At 70.3% G+C, this 19,969-nt stretch overlaps 1 protein-coding gene across 2 annotated transcripts in view; it reads left to right on the top strand.

Moving 5' to 3' along the window:
- Positions 1-19,969, top strand: part of CACNA1S (calcium voltage-gated channel subunit alpha1 S) — a 36,665-nt gene that overhangs the window by 11,293 nt on the left and 5,403 nt on the right. For both annotated transcript variants that reach the window (XM_036016006.1, XM_036016005.1), the window contains exons 10-36: positions 1,235-1,395; positions 1,856-2,081; positions 2,721-2,928; positions 3,855-3,975; positions 4,667-4,781; positions 4,976-5,069; positions 5,768-5,837; positions 5,964-6,096; positions 6,670-6,799; positions 7,371-7,430; positions 8,524-8,630; positions 9,129-9,216; positions 9,488-9,595; positions 10,418-10,470; positions 10,702-10,848; positions 11,191-11,392; positions 11,598-11,756; positions 12,232-12,342; positions 12,974-13,057; positions 15,352-15,408; positions 16,195-16,323; positions 16,453-16,518; positions 16,939-17,030; positions 17,534-17,693; positions 18,443-18,570; positions 19,443-19,539; positions 19,845-19,947. In XM_036016006.1, the coding sequence (XP_035871899.1) occupies positions 1,235-1,395; positions 1,856-2,081; positions 2,721-2,928; positions 3,855-3,975; positions 4,667-4,781; positions 4,976-5,069; positions 5,768-5,837; positions 5,964-6,096; positions 6,670-6,799; positions 7,371-7,430; positions 8,524-8,630; positions 9,129-9,216; positions 9,488-9,595; positions 10,418-10,470; positions 10,702-10,848; positions 11,191-11,392; positions 11,598-11,756; positions 12,232-12,342; positions 12,974-13,057; positions 15,352-15,408; positions 16,195-16,323; positions 16,453-16,518; positions 16,939-17,030; positions 17,534-17,693; positions 18,443-18,570; positions 19,443-19,539; positions 19,845-19,947 (3,209 nt within the window). The remainder of the gene's footprint in view (positions 1-1,234; positions 1,396-1,855; positions 2,082-2,720; positions 2,929-3,854; positions 3,976-4,666; positions 4,782-4,975; positions 5,070-5,767; positions 5,838-5,963; positions 6,097-6,669; positions 6,800-7,370; positions 7,431-8,523; positions 8,631-9,128; positions 9,217-9,487; positions 9,596-10,417; positions 10,471-10,701; positions 10,849-11,190; positions 11,393-11,597; positions 11,757-12,231; positions 12,343-12,973; positions 13,058-15,351; positions 15,409-16,194; positions 16,324-16,452; positions 16,519-16,938; positions 17,031-17,533; positions 17,694-18,442; positions 18,571-19,442; positions 19,540-19,844; positions 19,948-19,969) is intronic.

Raw genomic sequence — 19,969 nt, 5'->3', positions numbered from 1 at the left:
GTGACTCAGAATGAGCCCCGGAGGCCGACGTCGCACACACGTCTCTTGTCGTTGTTACTGAGACATTTTCACGAGTGGTTTCAGGCTCACAGCAGAGCTGAGCAGAAGGTGCAGGGAGCTGCCGTCTCCCTCACGCCCCCCCAGGCACAGCCCCCCACTCTCAACGCCTCCACGAGACGGTGCATTTGGCCCCAAAATGAACCTGCACCCACACGTCACTGTCCCCCAGCGTCCGCAGCTGCCGGGAGGGGCGCTCCTGGTGCTGGACACCCCCTGGGTTCGGACGAGTGTCCACACGACCTGTGCGCCCCCCCCCCCGCTGTCTCAGCACATGGGCAGTCTCACTGCCCCACTCGCCCCCCCACCCCCCACCCTGGCAACCGCCGGGCTCCCTGCGGTCTCCACGGCCTGGCCGGTGGCGGAGCGCCAGAGCTTTCCGACTGGCCCCTCCAGGCAGTGACGTGTGTGCACCTGAAGCTCCTCCCAGCCTCCAGGTGGCTCCGCCGCTCCCACGCCTCCTCCTGGCGTGACCTTTGGACACGTCCCCCAGTCAGGGCACTTGGCAACACTTCAAAGTGGCCCACCCACGGTGCGGGCACTCGGTGCTGCTTAGGGACGTCTCCTGGTGTGCGGACTGAGGGACACAGCCGGAGAGACGCTTTCGGGTCTGGGCTGGCGAACAAACCCCCCGCGGGGAGCAGTTTGGCCACAGTGGGAGCGTTTCACAGTGGGAGCGTTTCTGCTGGAAACCCCCGCACAGGACCTGCTGGGTCAGAGGTGCACAGGCAGCAGCCCTGGGTGCGCACGGCCCACGAGCTCTCCCAAAAGCCCCCACGGTCCAGGCGCCCAGTTGGCGGCCCCCCCCCCACCCGATGCCGTCGACTTGCTAAAGAAGCCCTCCTCTGACGGGCACACCGCGGCACCCAGGGGCACCCAGGGGCACGCAGGGCCGGCCCCGCCAGCACGGGAAGTGTGGCGCCCCGCTCCGCGCCGCGCACTGTGTCCAGCGCTGCATTGCGTCCTCTGCCGCGGGCACCGCGGCCACTCGCCTTGAAGGAGGGAGCGCGCGGCCAGGAGGAACAGAGGTCTTAGGCCGGCGTGGCTCCGCCGCTCACGTGGCCGGGGGGAGGGGCGGTCGGACCCCTGTGGCGGCCGGGCTCTGCGGGAAGCCGTGCGGGAAGCTGGGGCTCGGAGAAGGCAGCCCCCGCCCTCCCTCTGCTCTGCCCCCCCCCAGGCGACACTGGCGGCGGTGGAACCGTGTCCTCCGCTGGAAGTGCCACGACGCCGTCAAGTCCCGAGCCTTCTACTGGCTGGTGATCCTCATCGTGGCCCTGAACACGCTGTCCGTGGCCTCGGAGCACCACCACCAGCCCGACTGGCTGACCCACCTGCAAGGTGAGCCGGCCGGGGGGCCGCCCGCGGCGCGGAGGGATTGGCGGAGGAGGCCGGTCGGATACTGACGACGTCGGTTTCCAGAAAGTGCGGGCGGGTGGGACCTCCCTCCCGGGTGGTAACAGCAGCACGTTGGGAGACCCCCACGCATGTGCTCGGGTGCCTGTGCAGACCCTTCCCGCCGGCACCGGGCGTAAAGCATGCCGGTCGATTAGGGGTCCGAGCTTCCGACCCCACGACGTTTCACCACGCCCGCGTTGTCCACGTGCTCTCCGGGAGGCGCGGGAAAGGACCTCTCTGTGAGGCCCGGAGAGAACGAGCACCCTTTCGGGAGGCTGCTGAGCCCGAGGCAGAGACAGATGGGAACGAATAACCGGGGAGGGGGGAGGGGGGAGGGGCAGGTGACCCCCCGGAGACGGGGCGGGGCCGCCGGCGCCCGGCTCAGCGCGCGCTGCGCCCCCAGACGTGGCCAACCGCGTGCTGCTGGCGCTCTTCGCCGTGGAGATGCTGATGAAGATGTACGGGCTGGGGCCGCGCCAGTACTTCATGTCCGTCTTCAACCGCTTCGACTGCTTCGTGGTGTGCAGCGGCGTCCTGGAGCTCCTGCTGGTGGAGTCGGGCGCCATGAGCCCCCTGGGCATCTCCGTGCTGCGCTGCATCCGCCTGCTGCGCATCTTCAAGATCACCAAGTGAGCCGGGGGCGGGGGGCGGGCGGCGCGCCCCCCCACCCCCCGGGCCCACCCACGTCCGTCTCGCCGGTCTGGGGTCCTCCGGCTCCCGCAAAGGCACCCCCGTCTCTGCAAGAGAAAAAGTCCGGTCCCCTCCTTGGACCACACCCCTCCCTTCCTTCCTACCTCCTCCCCTGGTCTCAGGGCGGGAAGGGGGGCGTGGGACCGGGGGACGAGCGAGCAGGGGAAGGAGAGAGTGGCTGAGGGAAGAGGAGAGGGGGAGGGAAAGGGGCTGGGCGTGGCTAACAGGGAATGGGCGTGGCCAACAGGGAATAGGCGGGGCCGGGGAGGGCGGGGAGGGGTAGGGGAGGGGGCGGGGACTTGCGAGGCAGGGGGTCGGGGCACGCGGACTGGGGTGGCCCTCACCTCCGTGGGTGGAGAGCCCCGCGGTGGGACCAGAAGTCAGGCAGCAGTCCTGCAAACGGGCGTGAAATGGCACGGAAGACGCGTGCCGCGACGGAAGGAAAGAGTGGAAGGCACCGCGCCCCGGGGGCTCCCCTTCCAGGCCGCGCCCCCACCCCCGCCGTCCCCCAGCCCAGCCAGCCCCACGGACTCCCGTGGGAAGGGCCGCCCCCTCCACCTCCCAACCGCCCCCTGCAGGTACTGGACGTCGCTGAGCAACCTGGTGGCGTCCCTGCTCAACTCCATCCGCTCCATCGCCTCCCTGCTGCTGCTGCTCTTCCTCTTCATCGTCATCTTCGCGCTGCTGGGCATGCAGCTCTTCGGGGGCAGGTACGACTTCGAGGACACGGAGGTGCGGCGCAGCAACTTCGACAGCTTCCCGCAGGCCCTCATCAGCGTCTTCCAGGTGGGTGCCCGCGGGGGCCACCTCCTCTGGGGAGCCCCCTGGGACCTGCGGGGTTGAGGTCGAGGTCCCTCGGCAGGCTCCCTCGTGCCCCGTGGCTCTCTCCATCGTGACAGTTGCTGGTCTGCCCCCTCCACGCTCCTGAGTGTGGAGCTGTGCCCAGCTCGTCCCGGGTGCCCGCCCCTGCTGCCCCGCAGAGCGCTGGCCCCCAGGCGGATGGCAGCTTGTGAACCAATGGGGTTGGGGGGGGGAGCTGGGAGTCCAGGCGCCTGTCAGTCTGTCGTGTGCCGCCGCCGCCTCTGAGCGCCAAGCTGGCCGGGTGGGCCCCCCGCCCCACGGCTGTGCGCTCCCGGGAAGCACACGCCATCGGCCCCCACTCCGCAGGCAGGCTCAGCCAGCGCGCACGGGAAGCCGCCCCAGGGAGCGGGACCGGGGCGCCCCGAGAGGAGCAGCACACTGGGGGGGGGGCTGCCCCGTGCAGGCTGAGGCACTCCCCTCCGCTGTGCGGGCCCCCGAGAGGAGCACCCCGAGGGGACACGGGAGGGGCAGTGCGTGACAGTGACCGTCGGCCGGCCCAAGGCAGGGCTCCTCTGTCTCCCGTTCACCCCTGGCTGGGCGGCCGCAGTGTCCTGGACGGCAGTTAACTCCTCGCGCCCTTTCTGGAGGCCGGGGTGGGGGAGGGGCAGGAGGCCCGGGTGCACCCCGTGCAGTTGGGGACAGAGCACGGGGAAGCAGTGGCCCCACTCGGTGACAGTCACACTCCGTGGCCCTGGAAGCCTTGATAGGATTCCCGCTCTTTGCAGGACGTGTGGGGCGGGGGGATTAGAGCAGGGACCTCTGGTCCGGGCGGGGGAGGGGTGGAGGGGGAAAAGGCCTGGGGCTGGGGCAGAATCTCAGTCCCTGCCCCCGTCCCCCCACCCGTCCCCCAGGTCCTGACGGGGGAGGACTGGAACTCGGTGATGTACAACGGCATCATGGCCTACGGCGGGCCCTCCTACCCCGGCATGCTCGTGTGCATTTACTTCATCATCCTCTTCGTCTGCGGCAACTGTATCCCTGCAGGCGCAGGGAAGAGTGGGGGGCGGAAGGGGGCTGGGGGTTGGGAGAGGGGCTTAAACGGGGTGAAGGGTGCCCCCTGGCTGGGCAGCTCCCAGCCTCCTGGGGGGAGGAGGGAGACAGGACAGGGCCAAGGGCAAGTGCAGGAGTGGCTGGGGGAGGGGTCCTTCCCCCGAGGGGTCAGGCTGCAGGGGAGGATGGCAGGAGGGCAGGGCTTGGGGGAGGAGCCGGGAAGAGCCAGCCTGGGGCAAAGGCAGGGGGTGGGCAGGGGGGGGGCAGGGGGCGGGCAGGGGGGAGGCAGGCACCAGGCAGCAGGAGCCTGGGCAGAGCCAGCAGTAAGCGGGCAGAGGGGGCCGCGGTGCCTGGCCAGACGCCTGTCCCGCGGGACCGGATAGGACGAGCAGGGGCATGGAGGGAGCCCACGAACCTTGAGCTCCTGTGTGTCTGGCGAGGAGCTGGGCTCAGCCCTGGGCAGGAACGGGTCATGCTCGGGGCCAGAGGGGAGCCAGGCCCTCTCTGGGCACACGGGGCAGGAGGCTTCCCACGGTGCCCGTGTCCCCGGGCCCAAGCCCTCCTGTGGGGGAACTCCAGCCAGAGGGTCTCCGGTGGCCCCACCAGGCAGTGGGCGGGGAGCACCTGGGCCCCTCCCACCCGCAGGCCCGGCTCCTTAGCTGGCCGCCCCCAGACATTCTGCTCAACGTCTTCCTGGCCATCGCCGTGGACAACCTGGCCGAGGCCGAGAGCCTGACCTCCGCCCAGAAGGCCAAGGCGGAGGAGAGGAAGCGCCGGAAGATGTCCAGGTGAATGCCGAGTCCTGGGTGGGGCGCCGTGCAGGGGTGCTGGCGCCCCAGCTCCGGGAGGGGGGGGGGGGCTCTCTGCGGCTGGATCCTCCGGGTCTTCGGTGCAGGGCCCCCAGGGGGCCCCCAGCCTCAGCAGGTCCTGGAGGACGTTCTGGCTCGGCCCCCACTGTGGGTTCTCTCGGTTCCCCACGCAGGGGCCTCCCGGACAAGCCGGAGGAGGAGAAGTCGGTGGCGGCCAAGAAGCTGGAGCAGAAGCCCAAGGGGGAGGGCATCCCTACCACGGCCAAGGTGGGCGCAGCGCGGGGGGCCTCTGAGGCAGGTCGGGGCGGGCTCCACGCGGCAAGTCCGTGGGCGCCCCCACCCCGGGCCTGGGGGTGCTGGCGGGGTGGGGTGGGGGAGGGAGACAGGTGCTCGGCCAGGTGAGGGCACCGCCCCAACCCCAGTGGGGGACAGTCCGCGGCTCCAGCTCCCACAGGTGAGCCTTTGTGCTGAGCGGTGCAGGTGCCCAGCCCGGGGCCCAGACGTCCTCAGAGTCCCAGCGCCCCGCCCCCGGCGACTCGGCACCCCTTTTCCACAGCAAGGCCCAGGCCGGCCTCCCACGGTCCTCCCCCACCCGCCCTGCCCCAGCCTGGCCCCGCTCAGCCTTCCTGGGGGCCGAGGCTCCCCGGGTCGGAGGACGACCGACCCCTGAGGGGCTGGGGGCCCTGGTGGGGGCGGGAGCCTGGAGAAATTGGTGGGGGGAGGGCACAGGGCACCACCCCACGGGCGGGGGTCCTGGCTCCACCCGCGGGAGCTGGGGCAGTTTGTTGGACTGTCCGGGCCTGGCTTGGCATCTGTAAACGGGGGTGACCACAGTGTCCCCGTCCCCAGGCCGTGGGGAAGGCCCCGGGAGCGGAAGCCCACACGGGCCCCCACCCCGTGAAGGTCCCGTACGTGGACACGCAGGCCTCGTTTTCACCGTCCTCTTCCTCGCGTTTCCCCTGCAGCTGAAAGTCGACGAGTTCGAGTCCAACGTCAACGAGGTGAAGGACCCCTACCCCTCGGCTGACTTCCCAGGTGAGAGCCGGGCCTGCTCCCAGGGACGGTCTCCCGCGTGTCCCCGGCTGGCACCCCTCCGCCCCCCACCCCCGGCCTGTGAGCGTCTGAGACGGACGGCCCAACAGCGAGGCCCCCTCCCCGCAGGGGACGACGAGGAGGATGAGCCCGAGATCCCGGTGAGCCCCCGGCCGCGGCCCCTGGCCGAGCTGCAGCTGAAAGAGAAGGCGGTGCCCATCCCGGAGGCCAGCTCCTTCTTCATCTTCAGCCCCACCAACAAGTGCGTGTCCCCGCGGCCGGCCGTACGCGGCGACTGCCAGGGCTCTAGGGCTGGGGCCGTCCCTGCCCTCCCGAGACCCCTGTGTCCTGACTCTCTGCCCCGGGAGAACCCACTCCTGGGGCCTGGGGTCTCGGGCCCTGCCTGAAACGCTGCAGCTCGGGGGCGGGGCTGGGGCGGGGGAGAAGGCTTCAGCCTCGCCCCCTGCTGGCACCGAGCGGGCTGGGTGCACTGGCTCTTTTGGGGGGCAGCTTTACACAGGGCACAGGGGCGGGGACGCTGCCGTGTTCGCCGGCTTCTCAAGTTCACGCCTTTACCCACACACACAGCCGGGGGTCCTCACGGAGCTTCTCTGACTGGGGACGGAGGGCGGTGGGAGGGCCTGGTTGGGGTGGGGCAAGGCTGCAGGGACAGGAGGGGCCGGGCCCTGCATGTCCAGCGGAGGCCCACCCAGGGGGAGGCTGCTGTCCACTGAGCCGGGAGGAGGGAGGAATCTCGTCCCCCACGCAGGACAGAGGCCGGTGGGGCCCGAGCACCCAGCAACTCGCCGCTCCCCTGACCCTCCGGTCCCTGCAGGATCCGCGTCCTGTGTCACCGCATCGTCAATGCCACCTGGTTCACCAACTTCATCCTGCTCTTCATCATGCTCAGCAGCGCCGCGCTGGCCGCCGAGGACCCCATCCGGGCCGAGTCCATGAGGAACCAGGTGCTGGCGGCAGACCGGCCCTCAGCCGGCTCTCGCCCCCCGTCCCTGCCCCACTGCAGCCCTCAGCTGGCCACGCCTCCTCTGGGGCTGGCGGTGGCTGTGTCCTCGGTGTGGCTACGGGCGTCAGAGCTTCTCAGAGTCCAAGTACCTTCAGGGTGAAGACTGCCCAGTCCACTCCTTCCGCACACTGTCGTCCCAGCACAAGCAGAGCCAGGCTCTCGTCCTCTGGGTTGAGTGATAGTGGTGGTGATGGTGAGGATGGTGATGGTGATGATGATGGTGGTGATGGTGGTGATGGTGAGGATGGTGGTGGTGGGATGGTGGTGATGGTGAGGATGATGATGATGATGGTGGTGGTGATGGTGGTGATGGTGATGGTGATGATGATGGCGGTGATGGTGGTGATGGTGAGGATGATGACAGTGGTTATGATGGTGATGATGGTGGTGGTGGTGGTGATGATGGTGAGGATGGTGATGGTGGTCGTGGGGGTTGTGGTGGTTTTGATGGTGACAGTGATATCGTTGCTTCACCCTCCCGCTCACTGACCCCTCTCCCTGCCTGTCCCCAGATCCTCGGGTACTTTGACATTGCGTTCACCTCTGTGTTCACTGTTGAGATCATCCTGAAGGTGCGTGGAGGCCGCGGGAGGGCTTTAGCGTGGGTGTGGGGCGTCTCTGGGTCAGAAATCCAGACCCCAAACAGCTCTAACTTCCTCACACGTCACTCACTCGGGCCGGATGGCAGGGGCGAGGGAAAAGCGAGAAGGTGGAGCGAGGCTGGGAATGAGCCAGAAGCCAGGAGACCAGACGGGGTTTCGGCTCCAGCCCGGAGGAGGGCTGGGAGGGCAGGCAGCCGGAGACCGGCAACGCAGCCGACCTGTGGCCCGAGCGCCTCTCAGCCCCACGGCCGAGTGTGTGCAGAGTCTCGGGTGCCCTCCCCACGCCGAGGGCACGGCCAGCAGGACAGCAGGTCCCCGGAGCTGTGGCTCACTCCCAGCCTGCGAGTCACACCAGTGGCCGAGAGGCCTCTCCTCCAGGCGGCCCCAGAGTGTTGCCCTGGGCGGGTTTTGAAGTTGGACAGGATTTCATTAGGAAGAGAGAACAGGGGCAGTCCAGGAGGACTGCATGGCGGCAAGGGCGTTGTGAGGAGACGTTTGGGAGGGGCTCAGAGGGCAGCCCCTTGTGGTGGGAGATGCCTGCGTCCAGGGGCGGCCCCGCCAGCGAAGGCCTCAGCCCCACCAGATGTGGAGGGTGCAGGTGGCTGAGCAGAGGGCCCGGGAGGTTACCGAGAATGTATGAAAGAAGCCGAGGTGAGGGAGGGGGGTGGCCAGGGTCCCGAGGGCTGGACAGAGAGAGGCCAGGGGCCTGGTGACGGTCTTCGAGTCCCTGAGGGCTGTGCAGCCGACTCAGCCGTCTGTGGGGCCGAAGGGACGTCTGGAGAAGCGTCCGAGGCAGAGGAGGAATTGTGTGGTGTCCTGCGGGGGAGGGGGTCCAGGGCTTCCCCGCTCCGTGGCCCACGGGGACGGAGAGCTGGGGCCCCCCATGTCAAAGTCTGGCGTGGCGGCCCCAGACCTGGAGTGGAAGACAGAGCACACAGACCCCCCAGGCCGCCCCGCCTCCTCAGAGCAGACCGAGGGGGACCTGCCCTTGAGCGACCCCTGCTGGTGGGCCGCAGGCCCGTCCCCGCCCGGCCCCAGCCAGGACGCTGCCTGTCCCCCGCAGATGACCACCTACGGCGCCTTCCTGCACAAGGGCTCCTTCTGCCGCAACTACTTCAACCTGCTGGACCTGCTGGTGGTGGCCGTGTCCCTGGTGTCCATGCGGCTTGAGTGAGCAGAGGCCAGCGGGGGGGGGGGGGGCGTGGGCCCCTCTGCCCCCCACCAGGGCCCGAGAATGGAGCCATCCACTGGGCAGGGTGTCTCAGAGCCACTGACGGGGAGCCAGTCCCTCGGGGTGTCCCAGCTAGACTGGAGTCACGGTGCCCAGGGGGCAGAGCCTTGGGCTGGAGACCAGGAGGGGGTCAGAGAGGGGAAGGCCGTCCCGGCAGCCCTTTGGGGAGCCTGGTCCTGCACTTGGGGCTCCCCGTCTGACGAGGCAGACGAGCCTGCACCCCGTCCCCTCCCTCCCCTCCCCTCCCTCCCCTGCCCTCCCCTCCCTCCCCTCCCCGCCCAGAGAGCCTGTTCTGTGCTGCTGGAGGCAGCTTTCCCTGGGGCAGCCCACACCTAGCCCCCGGTGGGTGTGGGGTGGAGGGGTGGCAGGCACCCAGAGGCCCCAGGGGAGGGGCTGGAGGAGCAGGGGCTGAAGCCCGGCCCCCGCCGCCGGCCCAGGTCCAGCTCCATCTCCGTGGTGAAGATCCTGAGGGTGCTGCGGGTGCTGCGGCCCCTGCGAGCCATCAACAGAGCCAAGGGGCTGAAGGTGAGGGGCCCTGGGTGCCCCCCGCCGGGGGGAAGAGGAGGGGGCTGTGGGGCCGACTGTCCAGGTTCAGCTGGACGCATCCCATCCCCTGATGCCTGTCTGCCTGTCGTCGGGGGTGGGGGTGAGGCTGGGCAGCCGCGCTCCCACGTACTCACTGCCTGCAGCCAGTGCAGGGGTCAGGCAGGGGGGCCGACGGTCAGGGGGAACCTGGGGCCGGAATGGCGAGGGTGGGGGCTGCAACCTGGCCACATCTCGCCCCCCCGCCCCCCAGCACGTGGTGCAGTGCGTGTTTGTGGCCATCCGCACCATCGGCAACATCGTCCTGGTCACCACGCTCCTGCAGTTCATCTTCGCCTGCATCGGGGTGCAGCTCTTCAAGGTGAGCCCGCCGGCGGGGGCCCGCCCTCGGGCCCGGGCCGCAGTGCCCATTCCCCCCCTCAGCACGGGGAACCCCCCACCGGGAGGGCGGCTGTCCCCCCGGTGCCCTGCGCACCTGCCGTCTCCCGGGTTTCTGGGGTTCCCCCTCAGGATGGGGGCGTCCCCTGCACCTGCTGGGCCCACAGCGGCCCCCTCCATCACTCTCACCCACCCCCACCAGGCCAGGCCTGCCCGGAACACGCCCCCACCCAGCCCTGTAGCCCCGCCCCCTCAGTCACCTGGGCGTCTGCAGCCGTGAGCCGCAGGTGTGTCCCCACCGTTCAGTCTCCCGGGAGCTTCTGAGCGTGGGGGTCCGTCTTCGCTTGTCTGTCTGGGAGCCGACCCCCCGTCCTCAGCTCCTCTCCCGGGACCAGCTCTGCCGGGGTGTCCCTCCCACCACGCTGATCTCTGGACCCCGGCTTTGGGGTCCCCTGCACTGGCACCTGAGCGCGTCACCTGTACCCAGTCTTCTCCTCCCCCCACGTGTCTTGTTTGAGAACCGCGGGGTGGAACCTCGGCCACCCCCAGTCATGTGACAGCGTCCACCCCTTCATCCTGCGAACCCGGACGGGGCTGCTTCTCCGGGCCGGGGCCTCCATGGCCCATGAGCAAGGCCCTCCAGCCCAGCCCAGGCTGGGGGGCCACGGTGGAGGGGGACCGTCTGGGCCCCCGGCCCCCGGTCTGGCTGCCCTCTGGGAGGAGGACCGGGGCTCCCCCCTCCCCCCCCCCACGGCCCTCCCGCGTCCCTGACCACATGCCCGTCCCTCCCTCCTCCCGGACGCAGGGCAAGTTCTTCTACTGCACAGACCCGTCCAAGATGACCGAGGACGAGTGCAGGTGCGCCGTGCGGGGGGAGGGCCGGCGCCCCTTCCAGCCGGGGGGAGCCGGGAGCGGGGCCCCTTGCCCAGGAGGGGAGCCACCAACAGGGGAGGGACTGCCAGGCGGGTCCCCTCGGTCCCGCCCAGACATCAGCTGCTGGCACACGCGCTGCCCGGGGCCCGGAGGACGAGGTGGGGGGGACGGCACAGCCACGCACAGCGCGGTGACCGCGGCCCCCCCACGGCCCAGGGGCCCCTACTACGTGTACAAGGACGGGGACCCCACGCAGATCGAGCTGCGCCCCCGCGAGTGGATGCACAGCGACTTCCACTTCGACAACGTGCTGTCCGCCATGATGTCCCTCTTCACCGTCTCCACCTTCGAGGGCTGGCCGCAGTGAGTGGGGGCCCCTCGGCCGCTCCCGGGGGTGCTGGGGGCCGGGCCGGGGGGCTCCCGAGGGCTGGCGTGCCGGGCGCTCGCCCCAAACACAGCTGAGCGGGGCCTCCGGGCACGCGTCCCGTCCCCATCGGCAGAGGGCTCTCCCTCTAACCGGTGAGGGTGGAGGGGCGCCCCACGGGAGGGAGGGCAGGGCGGCCCGTTCCGGGGTCTGCCCCAGCCCCCCCCCCCCTGCATGACCCTGACCCCTGACCCGACACTCGCCCTCCACAAAGCCCCCTGGGGGGTGGAGCCCTCCGGCCTGGCCAAGCCCCCAGCCCGCCTGTCCCCCCCCCGCCCCAGGCTCCTGTACAGGGCCATCGACTCCTATGAGGAGGACAAGGGCCCCGTGTACAACCACCGGGTGGAGATGGCCGTCTTCTTCATCATCTACATCATCCTCATCGCCTTCTTCATGATGAACATCTTCGTGGGCTTCGTCATTGTCACCTTCCAGGAGCAGGGGGAGACGGAGTACAAGAACTGCGAGCTGAACAAGAACCAGGTGCCGGGCGGCGGCGGGGCCGCGGTCAGTCGGAGAGGCCCGTGGTGACGCGGAGGGAGCCCGCCCGCCTCTGGGACTCCCCCGTCCATGCCCTGCAGGCCCCTCGGCTGGGGGTTCCGGCTCACAGGAGGCAGTGGGGGTGGGGGGGGCAGGTGGAGCGGGAGGGACAGCGCCCCGGCTGACGCCCCCGTGTGCCGCGTCCCAGCGCCAGTGCGTGCAGTACGCCCTGAAGGCCCGCCCGCTCAAGTGCTACATCCCCAAGAACCCCTACCAGTACCAGGTGTGGTACGTGGTCACCTCCTCCTACTTCGAGTACCTGATGTTCGCCCTCATCATGCTCAACACCATCTGCCTGGGCATGCAGGTGAGGGCCCGGGCGCCAGGGCCGGCCAGCATGGGGGGGGCCAGGGGGCCAGGCTGCCCCCACCCCCGTCCGCTCTTCCTGGCACCTGCCAGGTGGGGAGGTGCCACGTGGGACAGCGGAGAGAACTGGACCCAGGCTGAGCCGTTGACCAGCCGTCGGTTCCGTGAGGGGTGGGTGGGGGCATGCGGAGGGTGGGGGGGCGGAGGAAGTGTGTTCTCTCCGTCTCTCTTCTGCCGCCCCACTTCTGGGGGGCAGCGCCGGCTGCGGTTTTGGCTCCGGCCCAAGTCCGGGTGTCGAGTTCGCAGAACAGGTGTCCCGGGAGCCGAGCACACCGCACAGGCCACGCCGCCGCCGGCGTCCAGCCCGTGTTACGCGTCTGATCTCTTAAGCCCCGTGGCCACAGCGGCCTCCTTTGCCCAAGGACAGGTGACGAGGCCGCCCCCTCCCCAGCCGCCCTGCGCCCCTCCCCCCACAGCACTACAACCAGTCGGAGCAGATGAACCACATCTCGGACATCCTCAACGTGGCCTTCACCCTCATCTTCACCCTGGAGATGCTGCTCAAGCTCGTGGCCTTCAAGGCCAGGGTGAGTGCCGGGGCCATGGGGCCCCGGGAGCGGGTGAGGCCCGGCGGGGGGCCTTCTGGGGGACGGCCCCCCCACTCCACAGCCTCGTTCTACAGAAGGCCCTTCCCCGGCTCCCGAGCTGCCCAGCCCTGGGGCCACACCCGCCCGCAGAGCAGGGCGGGCGAGGGAGTCGGGCCGCAGAGCCGGCTGAGGATGCAGTGGGCGCTGGCCGCCCCTCCCGAGCTTCTGAGGACTGACCCCGGGGCCGGGGTCCTTGTGGCGGCCTCGGTTCCCAAGTCCACCGCCCCATGTCCAGCCCAGCCGCCCCTGTCAGGGCTGTGCTGTCCCGCCTGAGGCTTCCAGGGGGACAGGGTGAAAGTGTTCCCCGTCTGCACCCCAAATCCTGAGCCCCCAACCACCCCCTCCCCACTGACCACTTTACACTTTGGAAGAGACAGGGGCCAAAGGCAGAGGGCGTGGGAGCGGGGTTCTCGTGAGCGTGGGGGGCTCACGGGAGCCCCAGGGAAAAGGGGAGCGCCCCGGGCCTGGCCCTGGGTCTGCTCTCCCACAGCTGGCCGGGACCCCCGCCCCCTGCTGGCCTCCGGAGCGCCTCGTCCAAGTGCTCACCCCGATTCCCGCCCTGCCCTCCCAGGGCTACTTCGGGGACCCCTGGAATGTGTTTGACTTCCTGATCGTCATTGGCAGCATCATCGACGTCATCCTCAGTGAGATCGACGTGAGTGTCGGGGGCGGGGCCATCCCGGGGTGGGGGGCCATCCCTGGGGGGCGGGGCCATCCCTGGGGAGGGGGCGGGGGGCACTCACTCGGTGAACAGATGTGTCTGGAGGGACACAGAGTGTGGGCAGCCTGGCACCCCAGGGCACAGTCCTGCAGAGCAGAAGACAGCGCAGGCTCCAGGCGGACCTCGGGGCGTGCCAGGCTGGCCAAGGCCAGAGCCGCTGGGCGGGCGGTCATGGAAGGCTTCCTGGTGGTGGCACATAGTCTGAGGTGCAGCCTGAGGGAAGGGGAGGTGGTGAGGAGTTAGTGTGCGTGCCATGGCCGGTCTTGGGGACCCTGGCCTCAGCGGGGAGGCAGAGAGCCCCGGGAGCTAGACTGAGAGGCGTGGGGGGGTAGGAACGGCGGAAGCCCCGCTGGCAGCCAAGCCCTCCAGGCCGCGGTGGCCTTCAAGGGTCTGAGGGACCCTGTAGGGTGGAGGTGGGCCCGGAGGACAGGCAGGAAGAGCCCTGCCCTCCAAGGCCGCTGACCCTGGCAGGGGCGGGAGTCCGCTCAAGGGCGCTGACTTGGCCAGGGGAGCCCAGTGGGGGATCAGCCCCAAAGCCAGGAGCTCCCTGTCGGCGGAGCCTTCCATCTGAACCTCACATGCTCAGCACCGAGTGCGTGAACCCCAAGGCGGGCTGAGTGGGGACACGATGGCTCTAGCGACCCCCGACTGACCCGGGCAGGCGCGTGAGCACCCGGGGCAGGTCTGGAGTCCGACAGGGGCCTGAGACCCGAGCCGCCCGGAGGCTGAGGCCGAGTGGGAGCGTCGCCTTCTCGGGACTCAGCAGCCACGCTGGCCAACCTGGGGGGCGGGGTCCCAGCCTGGGGGTCCTGTGCACCCCACGTGCAGCTCAGAGAGTGAGAGACAGGACTTCCGGCCCCAGTCCCGAGGGGCAGGCGGGCTCCGGAGGAAACCAGCGTGTGCACGCGTGTGCATGCCTGTCACACATTCCCACCGTGCTCCGCGTTTGCTGGACACGGCCCCCGAGGGCCCGGGCTGGACCAGCCTCTGGCCGGCTCCGCCAGGAGGGAGCTCTACACGAGCCGCCCGGGCGGCGGTGGCTGCCTGTGACGCGTGCGGCCTGCGCAGGGGACAACTGCTGCAGCTGAAGTTTCTTCGAGGGCGGAGGACGGGGGTGGGGGCAGCGTGTCGTCGGTCACGAGCATCCGGCGTCCCTAACCAGTCACACCAAGGCCCGAGGTTCCAGCGTTGGTTGCTGCTCCGGACGCACAGACCAGGGGACAGACCGGGGCAGCGCCACCGTGTGTCAGGGCTCCCTGGGATGACAGGCGCGTCACGCTCTGTCCAGCGCTCGGGCCACCAGCCACACATGGCCGCCGGTCACTCAGAATGTGACCAGCACAGCTGAGGAAACGCATTTCTGATCGTGTTTGATTTTCACTGTAATTCAGCCCCTGAGCCTGGTGGCCGCTGCACGGGCAGCACAAAAGGCGGCGGTCACTCTGGCTGCCAACTAGGACCACTTGGGGTTACACCCGGAGGCCAGGACCCTCCCCTGCTCCTGGCTGGGGCCCCGGTGAAGGGACCTGTTTCTCAGTTTTCCGTGTGGTTCTGATGCCGGGTCAGGGTCAAAGCCGGGAGTCCAGGGTGGAGCTGCCCTAGAGAATGGGGGGTGGGGTGGGGACCAGCCCCCCCCGTAAACAGTGGGGACATAAAGCAAGGACACCCCCCTCCCAGGACCCCAGCACAGGCTGCCCCTGACGTGTGGCCAAAGGAGAAGCCGGGTATAAACAGGGGCACAGCTGCTCCCCCTGCCCACCCTCCACCCCCGCCTGCTCCCCCTGAGCCGGGCACAGCTGGAGGCCACCAGCCTCTGCCAGGCCAGGGCAGGTGCATCTGCTCTGGGGTCGCCCCACCCCCCAACTCTGTCCCTGGCCCAGGGAGTGGGGTGGTGGGGGGTGTAGAACTCACTCATGCATGTGGGCAGGCCCTCTCCAAGGTCCCCAGCGACACGACACACGAGCAGAGCCCAAGCGCCTGGTCGGCTGCTGCAGGTGGACCTGGAGATGAGGAGGGGCCTGGGGGCCCGTCCTCCCCCTTCCCTGCTCCCGCCCCTAGCCTGCGGCCCCCCAGCCTGCGGCCGCCCCGCCCCCGCTGCATCCTGACACCCAGCACGGGCAGCCTCCCGGGTCTCCGCCCCTCCTCCCTGTCTCCTCTAACTGATCTGCACCTGTCCTCCCTGACACCCCCTCCCACCGTGTCCCCCCCTTCGTCTCTTCTCTCCGCAGACCTTCCTGGCCTCCAGCGGGGGACTGTACTGCCTCGGCGGTGGCTGCGGGAACGTTGTAATTCCGGGCTGCACGGGCGCCCCTGCAGCTTGCATGCCGGCCCGGCCGCATGGTGCATGGGGCTCCAGCACACAGCACTCCCTCCCCCCCCAGTGGCACCCCCGTCCCCCGGGGTCCAGGGCAGGGTGGGGGCGGGCTCTGTGCTAGACGGTGCATGGACCCAGTGGCTTCCCGAGAGCCCCGGAAGAGGGGCGAGGGGCTCCCCGAGTGCAGATGGGGACCCCCAGAGAGGCCTGTGATGCCGATGGGCACGGGACCACAGGGACAGGCCCCAAACACGAAGCCTTTGGGGACACAGGGAGCTGGGCGGGGGGGCCTCTCCCCTCCCGGGGTCATCAGGGGTCTGAGGCTGGCACAAGGCAGGGCTGCCCGGCTGGGGCGTGGCCCTGCCATGGGGGCAGCGCAGCGCGTGAGCCTTGGGGACGCTCTGCACCGGGAGAGCCCTGGGTGGGGGTGGGGGTCAGGAGAGCGGCCAGGGTGCTTGGCTCAGCGGCAGCTCGAAGAGAAGGGGAGATGGGGCAGGAGGCCCAGACGGGCAGGTTGTGGGCCTGGCCTTAGCCGGACCCTGGCCGGAGGCCCTGGGACCCCTCCTGCTGGGACTCGCCACACGGGGGCGCTGCACGCCCACCGCCCTCCTCCCGGCCAAACAAGCCCAGAGCCCTGGAGGCCTGAGCGGGGGAAGGCCCCGCAGAGGGCACCTGTCCCGTCCGCCCCTCCCGCCCCGCCCCCGGCCCCGTGGAGGTGCCGCCGCCCCAGACTGACCCCTGGGCCGCTGCCCCGCAGGACCCCGACGAGAGCGCCCGCATCTCCAGCGCCTTCTTCCGCCTGTTCCGGGTCATGAGGCTGATCAAGCTGCTGAGCCGGGCGGAGGGGGTGCGGACCCTGCTGTGGACGTTCATCAAGTCCTTCCAGGTGTGTGTGTGCCCGGCCCTCCCAGCCAGGGGGCCCTCCGGGGGGACCCGGGGACCCTGGGGACCCGGGGGAGCCAGACGCAGGGGGGGAGGCGGGGCCGGGGGAGCCTCACGCCGGCCCCTCCCGCAGGCGCTGCCCTACGTGGCCCTGCTCATCGTGATGCTGTTCTTCATCTACGCCGTCATCGGCATGCAGGTGCGCGGGGCGCAGTGGGCCCTGGGGGGGCCGGCCCTCCCCTCCCACCCAACCCCCCCCAGCAGCCCCTAGGACCCCGGGGGCTGCAGCGGGAGTCGGGGGACGCCATCCCGCCGTCCCAGGGGCCCGGCTCCATCTTTAAGGCCTATTAGTGGCCCCGGGGGTCCTAGCCCCCCTCCCCACGGAGCCCTCTCCCCTCCTTGGAGCCCCAAGACGGCTCCCTGTTAGGGAGGCTTGCCCACCCCTGCTTCCCCGGGGCTGGATGGGAGGAGCCTCCTCACGCAACCTCGCGGATAGGCCGGGTGTCCAGAAGGGACGGGGGCTTGGGGGAGCTCAGGGGAGACGGGGGCGGGGCGGGGGGAGAGGGCGGCGTGCGGGCCGCGTCGGGGCCCCCAGGCAGCCCCCCCGTGTGGTCTGCAGATGTTCGGGAAGATCGCCCTGGTGGACGGGACCCCCATCAACCGGAACAACAACTTCCAGACCTTCCCCCAAGCTGTGCTGCTGCTCTTCAGGCACGGGCCTGCCCCGGCCCCAGGGCCTTTGCACGGAACAGAGCGGGCCGGCTGCTGGGGAGACCTATGCGGCCTCGCTGGGCCCTGGGCTCCCCTGTCCCTATCTCGCCCCACGGGGCCCCGAGTGGGGTGTAGCCGGGCCTGAGTGCAGGGTGGCTGTCCCCCAGCCTCACCCCAGGAGCCGGAGACGGAGGTCCAACGTCCTCCAGGGTGGGGGCGGTGAGGCCTCGACGACCTCTGACCCTGCCTCCCGTCCATCAGCCCTGTGTCCTCCCTTGCCGCCCCCCCCAGTGACAGGAATCATGGGTCGGCTTGGCCCCTCCCTCCGAGGAACCCCCTTTGTGTCCCGTCCCTCCCGCGCTGCTGCCCCAGTGGGCGGAGCAGGGGGGCGGCTGTGCCGAGGGGAAGCTGAGGCCTGGTTCACAGCGGACCTCCCAGCTGGGGGGGGGGGTGGGGGGGGCGCAGCCCAGGCGAGGTGGGGCCAACAGGAGCGCCCCCTCCAGGTGTGCGACGGGGGAGGCGTGGCAGGAGGTCCTGCTGGCCAGCAGCTACGGCAAGCTGTGCGACCCGGAGTCGGACTACGGGCCCGGCGAGGAGTACACCTGTGGCACCAACTTCGCCTACTACTACTTCATCAGCTTCTACATGCTCTGCGCCTTCCTGGTGAGCCGGCGGGCGGCCTCCGCACGGCCTGCCGGGGCTGGCGGGGGCACGGGGCGGGGGGGCTCGGGGAGGCCGGGGGGGGGGGCTCAGGGAGGCGCTGCTCCGACGGACGTCCCGGCTGGCTCTGGGCGTCTGGGCGTGGCCCAGGTTCCTGCCCGCCCTCTGGTCCCCAGAGGGGCGAGAAAAGGTTCCACTTTTCTGGGTGTTAGCAACGAAAAGAGGGGGACGAGCCTCCGCTCTCGCTAGGCAGGCCCCCCCCAGGCCCTCGCCCCTCCACCGTCGTCTTTCCTGAGTCAGTCAGAAGGCCATGCGAGCGTCTCCCCTGGGCCGGCCCCGGGCCCCGGGCTCCGTGCAGGGGGCAGGGACGCGCGTGAGGTGCATCCTGGCCCCACAGGCAGGCGCTCGCTGGGCACCGGGCTCACGTGTCGACACGCCCTGTAGTTCCAGGGGAGCCCCCACCCCCGTATATGCAGAGGAGGCCGGCTCGGGGTCGGGGTGGGGCCCCGTGAGGGCTCCTGGGTAGGGACGCTGTCTCCTGGGCACAGGGGCTCAGGCCGGCACCCAGCACCGGGCGGAGACACCGCCTGGGTCCCAGCACAGGGGCACAGCTGCTCCCGTGGGGGCCGAGGGTCACCAGGAAGGGCCGGGCAGGGAGACACTGTGGGCCCCACAGCCAGCAGACGCCCCCGCCCCCACCTCATCCCTGTGCCCCCTGCCTTCCGCGCTGGGGGCCCCTGTCCCTCCCACAGATCATCAACCTCTTCGTGGCCGTCATCATGGACAACTTCGACTACCTGACGCGGGACTGGTCCATCCTGGGCCCCCACCACCTGGACGAGTTCAAGGCCATCTGGGCCGAGTACGACCCCGAGGCCACGTGAGTCCGTCCGCAGGCCCCTGCCACCCCGTCAGCCCTCCCTCCGGGCCCGTCCTGGCGTCCACCAGGGGCCACCGTGCAGGTCAATGAGGACGGACCCTAACCCTCTCCCTCCAACACCCGAGGCCCGAGAGACTCAGAGACCTGGAGTTTCTCAGGGTCGGAAGGGGCCCCACAGCACCCCCAGCCCCACCAGGGCAGAAACCACCTTGGTCTTATTGGGAGGTGGCCGCCCAGCCTCTGCAGGCAGGGACGCTTCTAGGAGCGGACAGCTCAGCGCCCCACCGGGCTGCCCCGAGTGCGGTCATCGGACCCACAGCTCCTCTCTTGACAAAGACACAGACCCCCGCCCCCGCCCACCCCCCCGGACTGACTGGGTCCGAACCCGCGTTGCTCCTAACCCGGCCCCGAGGCCCGCGTGCCCTGCTGCCTGGCAGTCTTTCTGAGCAGGCAACAGGCTCCCGTTCCAGGACCGTTTTCCGGCCGCCAGGCACCGTGCTGACCGCTGCCTGTACGGCCTCATCTAATCCTTACGGCCGCCAACCAGACAGGTCGCAGGTGGACGCCCACCTGCCCTGCCCCCTACCCTCCACTTCTAGTGACACAGCCCCCGGGCCCCCAGCCAGCGTGACCAGAGCCCGAGGGAGGGAGGGAGGCCCCGCCACGGGGGACTACGGTCCAGGGCCCAGGCCTGGAGGGGCCTCCGGCCTCCACCAGCCCCCAGAAGAGAGTCTGTTCCTCCTGGTGGGCGGATGGCCGTGACCCCCAACGGTCTCCTGGCTCTCTCCCCGGGTGGTTCTCTGAGCAGGGAGGGCGGTGGGGTGGGAGCAGGGGCGGGGGCACGGCCAGGCTCACGGCCGCGTCCCCTCCAGGGGCAGAATTAAGCACCTGGACGTGGTGACCCTGCTGCGGAGGATCCAGCCCCCGCTGGGCTTCGGGAAGTTCTGCCCACACCGGGTGGCCTGCAAGGTGACCGGGGCTGCGGGGAGGGCCCTGGGGACCAGGGGAGGCCCCGGGCCTGGGGCGGGGAAGCCGGCATCCCTCCAGATCCGCCGTCTGCTGGGCCCTCACACCCCTCCCCGAGGACCTGTGGTCTGGACAGTGTCTCCCAATGCACCTTTCCACCCACCCCTCGTGAAGGGGTCCCGGCCAGCCCACCCCCCCACCCCCTGGCCCCATGTCCCGGCCCCGCCTGGCCCACAGGCTGGGCGAGGACGACCTGCCAGGCCTGGCCCGGTGCCCCCTCAGCCGCGAGCCCCCCTCTCCCCGCACAGCGGCTCGTGGGCATGAACATGCCCCTCAACAGCGACGGCACAGTCACCTTCAACGCCACGCTCTTCGCCCTGGTCCGCACGGCCCTCAAGATCAAGACGGAAGGTGAGGGGCTTGCGGAGTCCTG

Source organism: Phyllostomus discolor, chromosome 15 (assembly GCF_004126475.2).
Source record: "Phyllostomus discolor isolate MPI-MPIP mPhyDis1 chromosome 15, mPhyDis1.pri.v3, whole genome shotgun sequence".
Lineage (NCBI taxonomy): Eukaryota > Metazoa > Chordata > Mammalia > Chiroptera > Phyllostomidae > Phyllostomus > Phyllostomus discolor.
The sequence above is the reverse complement of the archived record's forward strand: the minus strand, read 5'-3'. Positions and strand labels throughout refer to the sequence as shown.